General features: G+C 43.0%; 1 protein-coding gene across 1 annotated transcript in view; it reads right to left on the reverse strand.

Annotated features, from left to right (window-relative positions):
• The window catches only part of afg2a (AFG2 AAA ATPase homolog A), a 110,567-nt gene that overhangs the window by 61,923 nt on the left and 35,356 nt on the right, over positions 1-13,288 (reverse strand). The window contains exons 13-15 of the mRNA XM_030739292.1: positions 12,413-12,466; positions 12,043-12,122; positions 8,962-9,088 (exon numbers count right to left, since the gene is read on the reverse strand). Of these exons, the coding sequence (XP_030595152.1) occupies positions 8,962-9,088; positions 12,043-12,122; positions 12,413-12,466 (261 nt within the window). The remainder of the gene's footprint in view (positions 1-8,961; positions 9,089-12,042; positions 12,123-12,412; positions 12,467-13,288) is intronic.

The raw sequence follows: 13,288 nt of genomic DNA on the forward strand, positions 1-13,288 counted from the left end.
CCCCCGTTTCCTGTCTCTCTCCACTGCTAACAAAAGCTGCTGTGGCCAAAAACGCAAAAAAAAATCTGTTTAGCTGAAATCATGTAGATGAGGTTAGCTTGATATCTTAAATCAGTAAGATAGTTAGCAATAAGCTGGAGCCAGATTCAGTAAATCAGAGTGATGCTCATTTGTTTTACATTGTTGCTCACAGCTGACACCAACCAGCTTGATAGATGTAGATAAAAGGTGGCACAGACACATGTAAACTCCAGATAGGAAGGCCCGGGCCAGCGTGGATTTAAACCCAGACCTTCTAGCTGTGAGGCAACAGTGCTGCCGCCCAATTAAAACGGGTGTACATAAAATTAATTCTTTTTTAAAAATTGCAGTGCCAGCACAGTGGTTAGCACAAAGCAAGAAGGTCCTGGGTTGAAATCCACCTTGAGCCGGGCCTTTCTGTGTGGAGTTTGCATGTTCTCCCCGTGTCTGCGTGGGTTTCCTCCGGGTTCTCCGGTTTCTTCCCACAGTCCAAAGACATGCAGTTATTGGGGTTAGGTTAATTGGGGACTCTAAATTGGCCATAGGTGTGAACCTGTCCAGTGTGCACCCTGCCTCTCGCCCTATGACAGCTGGGATAGGCTCCAGCACCCCCAGTGACCTTGAACAGGGTAAGCGGAAGAGAATGGATGGATGAAATTAGAGCTGAAATGCTTGCAAAAATACCAACATTTCATGGTTCCAGCTTAATTTTTCTTACGTTTTATAAACTATTCCTTTTATGCAGGTGCAACAACCTGCTGGGAACCTTCATTCTTTATTCAGAGCTGTGAAGTCACGTCAGACCTTTTCAAAACTTATGCAGGCTACCCGTCAGCTGCAAAGCAATTAAAACACCAACAAAAAAAAAGCAAACAAGCAGCTACGCCAAGTTCATAACAGAACCATTTAGATGCTGTACAATCTTTCTGAATGCCCAGAGTGTCATCAGTTGCCTAATAGTACAACAACAAGTCACAGCCGTGCAGCAAGACAACCGTCTACAACAAAACAGAGCATCCATCTGGCTGAGCCAGCCTGGCAAATACCACTGTTTTGGTAGATGTTTGCAATGTTTATCAGATATCAGAAGCAGAACAGGAAGATAAACATTTATACAAGGACACGCTAGTTAATGATGGACTTGAAAATCGTGTATTTATCGTGCTCGTTGGTGGAGAAGAACAAGGATAAAGCCTTCTTTCATGGTGTAAATTTCACAAAGACTTAAAGAAGAAAAAGAACAAATGAAATACTGCAGAAGACAGAAACACTAAAATGAAAGAGAGGAAAAAAATATGCAAGCTCTTCAGCAGTATTGCAGGAGAGGGGTTAGGAGTAGCATTTATGAGAATAAACGAGATTTCCTGAACTGAGAGCATTCCAAGGGCGCCGGTGGTCTCGGCTTGCCAAGAGGCAAGACGACACATGCTGGAGATGTCTGCCAGGTAGCAGAGCACAAAGAGCCCTCATTTCCTCCCTACCCCTCCCTTACTCCCTCCTTTCCACCCCCCCCCCCACCCCCCCGCACACCTCCCTCTCCCATCCTCATGTCTTTTTTGCTTTTGCTCAGTTGCAGGAAGAAGAATTTAAAACACACACACGCACACACACACACACTGATAAATGTAAGATACAAGCAATAACAAAAAAAACCTGCAGTTCCTTACCACATGTTTTAATTTATATATTTAAAAAAATAAGTTTTAAGGTTGCTCTTTAATCAGAAAAGAAACTTTCTGTGTATAAAACTCTCCTTGAGTTTAGTCTTGGATAACCAAATTGTGGTCCTGCAGGATTTTCAGGGCCTGCTTGGATTGGAGGCTTTTTGCGATGATATTCTTGGATGCACACATGTGTAAGCTGACACTAATACAGCCCTTGAAGTTTGATACTTGCCTGGGGATCTTGCTCCCCCAGTGCCCAAACACACAAACACACACGCACACACACACATGCAGCTTCCCAGAGATCGTCCATCCCTAGGTGGTATCTCATTACTTGTTTGCAAAGACAAACTCAAGCACTTTTTTTTTTTTTCCGGTTACTGTAGCTTTACTGAGCCGCAGGTCAAAACTCTCACTCTGCATTCTCATTACCAAATCTTAGAAACATAACTGAGACCTGAAAATACCTCATCTCAAACAAACAAACAAACAAAAAACCCGACATTTTGAAGGGTAGATATCAACAGCTCAGCTTAGCTTCAGTAGGACACTCTGAACTGTGGCAGCGGGGCTCTATTCAGAACTGTGCAGTCAGGAAAAAACAGTGAATAAGCTCTAATCCTTTAAGACAGCACCAATAGAGATTCCATCATGCTTGGCTCGTCACGAGAGGAGAGCAAAGCTTGGGAGATGATAACGTCAGGCCAACACAAAATAAAATATGGCCTGTTTTGACTGCCTGGCTTATAGCCGGTCTTTTAGCTAAGGGTAGTTTCCTGTTGAGTGGAGGCACGGCTCAGGTGGAGGTTTCTGCCAAAGAAAAGGCAAAACAAAAGGTATTCACAGAGAGAAACTCTGAAGATCCTCCGCTGCCCTGTTGTGAGGCCACATAACAAAGACTGAAATGTTTTGAGTGTTCAAGAGAGGCTTTAGGTGGAGAAAGCCTTAATGTACAGTCTTTATGGAAGAAGGAATTAAGGGGTATTCATAAGAGCCAGCTCACACAGGCAAAAGCACAGCATGGTTCAGACGTATGCATTTTTAAGGCTTTTTCTTTAGGTTACTTTTACCTCAGACTCAGATTTACCGCTAAAACTAAAACGAGTCAAATAATTAACTGACAGAAAAATATAACAAGGCCAATGTGGATGCCAGATGATGTTAATAAGGTCGGGAATAGTCAAGAGTTATCTTTTAAGATAACATAAACAAAGGGTGCCTGGAAAACTGGGGAGTTAAACATCTACAATCCCATGAAAACAGAGCAAAACTGCAAGCGATACCTTCAGAATCTCCGGTAGAAGAAGGTACTTTCAGCTGCACCCATATCCCTTCACCAGATGCCCTTCCTGATGCAACCCTCCAATTTATCCGGGCTTTGGACCGGCATTGGGTGCACACTGAGGCTGGGTTTTGTGTGTCTTCAAAAACTCTTCAAAAGCCCCAGTGCAGCTACTAAAAGTACCCTGAGGTGGCTTCCATGGTTGAGATGGAATTTGCCCATTCAAGCATAATTAATAGTATAAAAATGATTTACTGTTTCCAATATCTGCCACTGTAATGAATGAAGATAAAGTTAAAATGCTGATTATTTTCAGATCATATTTTGGCATATTTTGTCTGAATATCTTTAGGTTTTGGATGATTGATCTGAAAGAAAAAGGAAACAATCTATAAATGTTTCCGATACATAACACACAGAGCAACAGATCAACTCAAATATAAAAAGGAGTTTCCATCTCGACATGAAAATATATGCTTTTTCATTTCACGAGGTGGGAGACGCTACCTTTCAGGTTCACTAGACAGGTGATAATAAAAGCATAAATCACTGGACGCTGATTGAGATGCGGCACAGTGGCCTGCGCTGATGAAAGGAAAAACCACAGCAGGCACAGGAGCACTGACACGAGCTCTGAATGAAGGAGAGAGAAAGAGAGGAGGGAGAATCAAAGCTACACTTAACTAATGCCTGAATATTTAACAAGTGGCTCACTAATTACAGTCTGCTGGAATTCAACTGTGATTACAATTAGCAACATCCAGACTGGCTGAGAAAACACTGGCAGATGTTCAGGCTGCTCAAACTGGCCTGATGTCAAGTGTTTACTTTGTGTGACTCCTGCTGAAACCCAGTAGGCCACAGATCGGCTTAATGAACGGACTTTGATCAACGCGCTCCATATACTTGTTAAAAAGTGGGGTCAGATGCACTGTCACACGCATGAAATTAAAATGTAGCTTTTTTAAATTTTTATCTGCTTACAAGATTTTTAATGTTGAATTTTGTGGATTTTGGAGAAGAAAGGACCACACTTTCTACACAAAGAAGAAAAAGCTACAATCATGAATGGTGGCTGTCACATTACACAATGATAAGGTCAGTTATTGGTATTACAAGATTGTTAAAAACAACACAACCACAAAACCGTGGAGGTTCATGAAACGCCGAACAAGCCAGCATCCTCACGTTACCGCGCCACACATCATGTGGGGAAAATACCAAAAACATTACACAGAACAGCTACTGCTAAATTTAAAGAAGCACCATTATTAAACAGCACATGGCATTAATTAATATAAGAAGTATACTTTCTTTAAATATAATTCAGCTTTTCAGTTTTCATATGGTAAAATGGATTCTGTGTCACATACTTCCTGCTGTTACCAGCCACAGTGGGAATTTAATTCATAACCTTAAAGGTTTCTAGCATGATCCTCCGAGCACCAAAAAGTCACATTTGAACATTTTTTGCGGGTTTATAGTTTTTAGGATTGACAAGTTTTGAGAAGAACTGTCAAGAAACCCGACTCCTCTCAGTTTTGGCACCATCTCCTGTTCAGAAGCCAAACTACAGCAACGTGAGAGGGCAGAAACCCTGATGCACGGCATCAGCGGGCAGTGACTCAAAGACACCGTGATCTGGAGGTTAACACATTTCAAACCTCGGAAAATGACACCAACAAAAAAGGCTGGATGACGAATGGCTGCCGCGGGACGCTGTGTTCTGTGCTCCGATGGTCACATCGTGACTCGACGGATCATTTTTGAGTCATAAATGATCTTCGTGTGATTGTGAAAGAGAGGAAACTGGTGTAGGTGGAAATTTGTAAGTTGGTGGGTGCACCAACACTTTATCTCCAAAATATGAATATTTAAAGTACACTAGTGTCTAATAATAGCTGAAATCTGCATAATGTTACTGCCTAAAGTCCAAGTATGTGAAACCTGAGTGAACTCTTATGGTTTACTATAATCTGGCAGATAAAATGTGTCTATCTGAATCATGCTGTTTGTGGCTGAAAGCAAAGAATGATGAGACTTGTATGTTTTTATCAAGCGCCAACAGTGTTTAAAAGGAAGATTAATAGCATGGAAGTAATATAATGACATTGTCTCATTGTTGTTTAATGTAATTTAGTCAAAGAAAAAAAATCTTTTGATAACCATAATGGACTTTTTTTTTTCTTAATAGTTTTTCTTAATAATGCCATCCCATATTCCTGTCAAAAGTCAAGGATAAAGTCCTCACTTTGAACCTGTGAAAAGCACCCAGTGTAATTTCCCCTGCAACACTGCAAAGCAACGCAGACATGCTGTCCTTTCAATCCTAATTCTATTGCCTCTGTTTTGTTTTGGCCCCCTGATCAGATAAGAGCCCAGTTGGTAACTTCTGGTCACAAACAAAGACCCATCTGCTAGCAATCTTCTCCACTGTAAGTACTCCTGCCTCCTGATAAAGCCTCGGCACACATTAGGGCAAACAAATGGGCTTTTCAGTGAAACAACAGACCAACACTAACTTTCTGTGCCAAAAGTCAACCATGGGTTCACAGCAAAGACAAACTGTAACAGGAAAAACTATAAAAACATGATTTTAGACCAACAACAACAACAACAACAACAAAAAAAAGGGACTTGTGGGTTGATTGTGTGTTTGTGCGTTCAACAAACAGAGTGACAGGGGTTCTTCCTACTAGAACAGGCTGGATAAATATTCCTGGTGGTGCTAATCAATCACCACAGCTCAGTCGTGGTGGGTCAGAGGTGGGCCGGGGTGATTGGTGCAATACAAAGGAAAGAGGAAGTGTGAGAGTTTTTTTAAGGTGGAGGGGGCAGCAGGGGGTGGGGGTGGGGGTGGGGTGTTTGGTGACCTGTTATCATGCAGAGGAATTGACAAACCTACTTCCATCGACCACAGTATACCTTTATGGCATTTTCTTACACAGTGAGATATGAATGAAAAGGTGATGTAAATGGGACTTTATTGTATGCGTTTGGGACGAGAGCAGCCTCTCCCTGTTTGCCCACAGCTGTGACAAAGTAATAATGTACATTCTGTTCATCCATGCTGTGTGTTTGTGGGAAAACTGCATTTGCAATTGCTGCAGTTATTTTTTGTTTAAATCAGCTGCATTTGTATGTTTTACATACAGGGTCACACGTATCATGATGTGATATAAAAGCAACAGAAAGTTGCGAAACTTAATGCTCATGCAAAAGGACAACGTGCCTTTGTTACACAAGTTTAAGCCTGTTTCACTTCTCAACTCTTACGTTGTTAAATCTACGACGTAGCCTACACAAGCCGCCTGTGCTGCTGCCAGCATTTACACCTGTGCGCCTCTGATGCTTTGCAATTTCACTGCCAAAACACTAGTTGGCAATGGAGTTTCTCCCTTTGAGGTGATCCACTGACTTCCAGTCTATTTGAAAAATGGCGGCAGAAGATGCCATCAGAAATGCATAGGAGGAAATGTTGGTACTGAACGGGCTTGTGTCAATGCAACATATATCCCTCTTTTCCACTGGTACCTACTCAGCTCAACTCAAGTCTACTCTGTTGTACTCAGTTTTGCTTGTTTTCCATTACAATTGAGTACTGCCTCAGCAAGGCGGCCTGACATCATCTGTATATGACACAAACACAAACAGTCACTCTGTCTATCTCACTCTGGATTCTGTCATCAGCGTTGGTTAGTGTGTAGCCATTTCCCTTTTTTTTTGCAGAGTTTCAAAAACAGCAGGTTTGATTCCCTCATCTAGTGACATCACTGCCTGGCCAATCAGTGGCATGCATTCTGCTGACATCACATTTTCAGCTCGCTTGGAACCGCGGCTCAGCAGTCCGAGTTGAGCACATTCCAGTAGTAAAGTCAGAGGAGCAAGGAAAAACAAGATTTGTTTTGCACCTTAGCGAGGTGGAGCCATTCAAGCATCACTAACAATACAGCGAAATGCTTGGTTTTTTTCCTGCACATCAAAACTCAGCTGCAGCACGTTCCCAGACAGAGCCTGGTTAATGCGCTGCAAATGGTTTAGTCACAAACGCGCAACTGTGGCAGTTCAGACTGCAGGTTTTACAGGTTTACTAATGTTTGCATGCACTGCCGCCATCTTGGACTGTTGGTGGTAGCCCCACCAAGGTTGGTACCAAAGCTGTGTTACAGTTCTTTCACTCATTCAAAGAAAAGCTATTCTGGCACAGACGGGGAGCACTGAAACAACTTGATAAAAAACTGAAACCTAAAATGTTGTGTAGGAGCTGCTGAGAGATGGACAACAGGCCTGCTCCTTTCAAGCTAAAGCAAACGCCACTTTCTCGACTCTCTTTCTCTCGCCATCCATCCCACCCACTCTGTCCGTCAAACAGTTGAGGCCCCCAGGAGGCCTCCTCTGCACCTCTAACAGCCCACAATAACTTCATTGACACCAAGGCGTCCCATTAATCTTCATTTGTCCCATCATATCCTGCCATTGGCATGGAAATGTCTACCCATCTCCGGTGGTGGCGGATGAGCAGTAAAGAAGGGCAGGGTGCTAAAATCGTAGGGGGTCAATGCGGGGTGCCTATCTGCCCATTTGGCAGTTTCCGTTCCCAATGAGGGTTCCTCATTCAAATGACTTGAACCCTATAAAAAACACACATTACACAAGCAAACACACACACACACACACACTCAGTGGGGGACATGAGCAGGAGGAGGTAATCTGATTTCTCAGCTGCACGGGAGACCACTTCCTGAGAGGGAGGCCAGCTTGTGGAAGGACGCCTGGGGTTTCCCATCTGTGCACCCAGGGGCTTGACCCCCTGCCTACTGTTAATAGAGTTTCTTTCTCTTCCTCTTCTTCACACACACATTCACACAAAGACACGCAGCTATATGCTTAGCCTGTTTTAACATGCGTACCAATAATGGAGCTTGAAATGAGGCTGCAATCAGTCGCACAGGTGGAGGAAGTTGCCGTCATACCGACCACAGCGATGGACCAGTTCACCACGAGTGGGCTACAGTGTTTGATCCAAAATCTCTACATTGTAACTAGTTTATAACCACAACTAATCAACAGCTTAAAAAAAAATGGATTGCTGACCTGGTGTGGGTTCTTCCTGTTTACTTAACTCAACAATGCTTAATATTTAATATTGGCTATTTTAATTTAGGATATCGCAGCTTCTTTTAAAATTAGTGATATGAAAGTGCTTTTAAACTCAATATAGGAGGAGACCCAAGAAAAACAGAGACAAACAGCTGCCTGAGCAGCAGCTTAAAGAGCGCCGTGACATTCTCCTTTCCTGTGTCCTTTTTTTTGACAAGGCACAGACTCTGTCTTTGATCAGCACTCAGGAAATTTCATTAAGACAGAGATGGGTGGATACCAAACAAAGGTTTTGTGGAGAAAAGAGAAAGAGGGAGATAAAAGGGTAGAAAAATAGAAAGCGGAGGGAGGCTGAGGAATACGACTGATGGTATGATCTCCCTTATTTCAAATTGTCAGGGAGAGGAAGCAGTAAGGAAGACGAGACAAATGCATGACCTTTAGTGAGTTTAAATGAAGCGTATTGGAGGTAAAATGGTTGTAGTTGTTCAGTGGCTTGAGCCCAATTAATGTTCCCAACGTGTGGTTAAAAGATGAAGATGAAGCAAACAGGATTTTCTCTGAGAATTTAGCCTTTAGTCCACCAAACTAAACTAAAGCAGCAGCAGCAGCAGCAGCAGCAAGGTAGATTAAGTTACTTCAAATGATTTATTACGCGTGCAACCGAAACCATATAAAGTGCACAATGACATACTGACAACATCAGCATCCAAAGAGCAAGTCATGGAAGACAGATTGACCCGAGCGGCCTTTAACCTTATCAATCATGTACAACAAAGTAAGCGAGGGAGAGGAGTAGACAAGGGAGACAAACTAAACATCTCCTCAACCTTATCAATCACGGACCAAAGAGGAGGATGGCGAGATGAAGACAGAGAGCCGGCGTCTGCTTACCTTATCGATCATGTCAGGCCGGTTGGTGGCGGCCAGCACAGTGACATCCCTGAGCTGCTCGATGCCGTCCATCTCTGTCAGGAGCTGAGCCAGGACCCGGTCCCCCACACCACTGGAACCCGAGGAGCTGAAGGGGTGGAGGAGATCATAAGATGGATGAGTGAAAGAAGATGGAAAGAGGGAAGAAAGTGATGTGTGGTTGGATGATTAAATGGATAACAGAGACAGGAAAGGACGTATATAAATTATCTGGGATCTGGCAAAAATTTAATTATTGAATTACTGAGTGTTAAGTGATGCAATATAGCTAAATGATGGATGGAAGGGAGGAAGAACATCATGACCCGTAAAGGTATAAAGGTGAAAAAGGAGGAAATGCAGAGAAAAGAAAGATAAGGGATAATGGAGTTACATGTGTGATGGATGAATGGGAGGATAGATGATGCAGACATGTAGAAGAATTCAACCTTTTACTCTCAGGAGAGCAGTACAAGACATGCCTAAAAACTTTATCATCCATCACAATATTTACAGTACTACATAATCAGGAAAATTTGCCAGTACTTGAGTACTTGAAGGGAACATTTGACATCCTGCGAGCAGGCACTTTCATTAGCACAATACTTCTTTCAAAAACTCTGGCAGCAGAAGCGAGCTCTCTTGCCAATGACGTATTAAACTGAACTCAAAACAAGGCAACAGAAAACAGGCAATCCCTCTATAATAAAGCAGCTCTTCTTTGGATGATAAATATGCTCCTTTGTTTGGACTTGTAAATATTGCGCCTCACCTGAACTCCAGGTGATGTAGAAGACAAACGCTGAACCATGCAAGTATTTGATTTCATTCGAGGTAATTCAAATTATCAAGATGCTCTACGCAAAATGAGCCAGAGAGGGGTTAAAAAATAATGAGACAGGCTGCTCCCTTTGGGCTAAATGGGGAATATTTAAAGATTTAATCAGCCTCCAAATTTGAAATGATCCAATAAATGACCAGGCTAAGCCATTTAAGGCTTCATATGCATTTTACTAGAATGGCTGGAAACCATTTTTTTCCCCAAACAAACCCATGGCAGTGAAGGACCATGTCACCCACTGCAATAATTGGAATTCTTGATGTTTGGATGAGTTTTTGGTCAACAATGGAGCTCTACGGTGCAGAGGAACTGAATAATAGAACATCAGCGGCCATATCGTTAAAAAAAAAAAAAACCTCACCGTTGCATTAGTCACCGCATAACAAGGTGGTTATTTTCCACAGCACAGAGCAGACAGCTCTCTCTCTCACACACACACACACACACACACACACACACACACACACACACACACACACACACACACACACACACACACAGTCTCTGTTGACAGGGCCAGCGGAAGTGCCAGACGTCATTAGCACAGACGAGGCTGCAGAGGAACACAAAAGAGCTCTGTCACTGAGATATGAAGGGAGAGAGAAAAGGGGGCGGTGGGACAGAAGAGAGAGCGAGAAAGAAAGAGTGTTTGGGTGTGGGGAGATACCGAGGAGGATGCAGTGGATTACCACGGTAGTTTGAAGAGAAAAGGAGGAAAGGTGATCAGGGAAGAAGAAACTGAAAAAAAGTAATGAGTAAAAAAAGCAAACAAACAACAAGCTCAGGACAGGATGATAAAAGCAAAAAAAAAGCAAAATACTGGAGATGGTTGAAAGGAAAGCAGAGAAAGCATTAATAGGTGATTCAGAAGAAAGAGAAATGAATCCAACTATAACCATATTTTTCTTTAACCTCTAACATTTTTTTCTTAATCACTCTCTATCAGTCTCTGCTTCTCTTCCTGCCTTCCTTCTGTCTTCTTCATTTCATTCCACCAGTTTAGACTCATGGCAGGTAGGCTGACAGATTTACAGGTGCTTCTCATCTGCCACACACACACACACACACACACACACACACACGGAGTCCGGCAAAGACTGATTGTGTCAACAGTTTTAAATTCTTGCCGGTATGCATGAGCCACTTCATTGATTAAACACGGCAGGAAGTGAAGACCAATAAATAACCGTTACAGATCAGCACTGAGTGCATTTTTAAAACGGCGAGCGGTCTCGAGGCACACATCCAGACCTGCGTCAATCGAGAGTTGGTTCTCGTTGAGATCAATCACAAAATTGGACATCAAGATAATGAGAAGGAGAAGCTCAATCATATTGTAAAAGCAAAGAAAGCTTGTCAGTCCCACTGGCATATAAATGACTGATGAATGCAAGTTGCAATAGTATATCCTGTATCCTGATTGCTGGAAAAGAACCAAGACTGAATTATAACTCACTGCACAGAAACGCTAAAGCACAGCCTACTGTAAGGCCCAGCTTATCAAGTATAGGAAGTGGGATTACAGGAATAAAATATAGGAAGTTAACTCAATCTCTCTACAAAAGTGGAGTTATCAAAATATGTTTTGCCTTAGATGCAGCATGTGATGCTTTGACCAAAGGCCCGCTTACAAAGGTTACAAAGACTGCCCAGTGGCCTTTCTCTACTTCTTCCTACGACTTCGTCTCATCGGCCGCTTTACCAGGAAGCATGCATATTTGGCCTTCCCCATCTGCCATGGAAGGGCACAATGAAGTGTTTGTGCGCCTCCGGCCCCTGTCCTCTGTCCACTCTCCCCCCCCTCCCTCGTCCTCTTTCCTTTAAGCCACAGATGTTCCCAGTGCCATCCCACTAAAGCTCCTCCAGACAAGACCGTGCTCTGTGTTCACCGGGATTGAAACGCCACAAAAGTCTGAGGAGACATCATGAGAACTGAGTGGCTGACTCGTGCAGTCATGCAGACTTTCTGGGATGTTTGCTCCAGCCATCAAATGAATTAACTGTGAGATCTGTGGGGACAGAGACTGCGGCTGGTAAATTAAAGCCGACCACAGCGATGATTGTGCATCATCGTGGCTGCACAAGGAATGAACACAGAGCTGAAAATAGTAAACACAGAACAGGAGCAGCAGTGAATAATGAGAAATTACCTGAGTACTCTTGGGGGGGGGGGGGGGGGGGCTGTTATTATGTAGGACAGTTATGAAAAGAACACGCTGTACCTTCCTCTTTCACTCGCGAGAGCATCAATCTCGTCAAAGAAGACGATGGAGGGAGCGACGGCCCTCGCCTTCCGAAACACCTGCAAGCAGCGTCAGCAACAATGGAAGAGAGGAAAACAGGACAAATGTTTAACCGGACTTGTGAATCATTCCCAGCCAGAAGTGCGCACAAACACACAGAGGAAATACAACACTCATTAATGCCATGAATTACATCTCAGGTCATCCTTTCATGACGCAAACAGCCAAAAATATCCAGAGCGGGGACGGAGGAAATCAAGAGTCCAGGAAATCAACCAGACTCACACCTTTCTGCCAACATAACATGAATATATATATGATAATAATGAAAGATGTTAAATGCACATACCTCTCTCACAGCTCGTTCAGACTCCCCGACGTATTTACTCAGTAATTCTGGGCCCTAAAAGAAAAGTTCAGAGGTATTTAAGTCAGTCTAAATCGTGATACATTTACACCTTAACATGCCACTGTATTATATTAACTAATACTAAAGACACACTGATTCATCACTGGCACTTTTATGCCTAATCATCCTATTTTTCTTTTTATCCTGAAGCTTCCTCCCGTTAGCATAGCTGTTTGAACTGAGACCACAGAAGCAGCTGCTCTTCTGTCACATCATTTGGAGGCTACAAAGAGTACAGGGAAAAACAAACAATGATGATACAGTGTAAGAATGTCACAGAATACAGCAGTATGTGTGGGTGTGTGACCCCACAGTACTGTCTCAGTGTTTACTGTACATTGTGTACTGCTTTATGTAACACCTGCGGTTCACTTGGCAAATAAACATTATCCACTCTGTGAATATTGTTTTTCTACGGCTGCCTCCTCTGTCACTGTACAACAGTGCTACCAGCACCAGCTATAAACATCACTATAACTGTCGCTGCAACTACAGCTGGCAGCGCAGCGTACCAAATAAAACATTCGCACAGATAAAATTTAAGGTTTGTAACCAAAAAAAAAAAAAAAACCCGAGCGGTGCGTCGGCTCAGCCAGATCAAAACTGCGCGCAGGACGGCAGCCAAATTTGTCAAGGTTTTTACCCAGCCTTGCTGACAGTGATAAATGAGCATTTTATTTCCATTTAGTTGCAGTTTCTTCCAACTGGAAGACACCAATTTCTCCAGATACCACTGCTGCTAAGACCACATCCACACTGTGCTGATTATGTTTGAGATATTTTTTTCCCCTCCTCTCCATTTTTGGCCTCCCGTCA

Source organism: Archocentrus centrarchus, chromosome 10, assembly GCF_007364275.1.
Source record: "Archocentrus centrarchus isolate MPI-CPG fArcCen1 chromosome 10, fArcCen1, whole genome shotgun sequence".
NCBI lineage: Eukaryota > Metazoa > Chordata > Actinopteri > Cichliformes > Cichlidae > Archocentrus > Archocentrus centrarchus.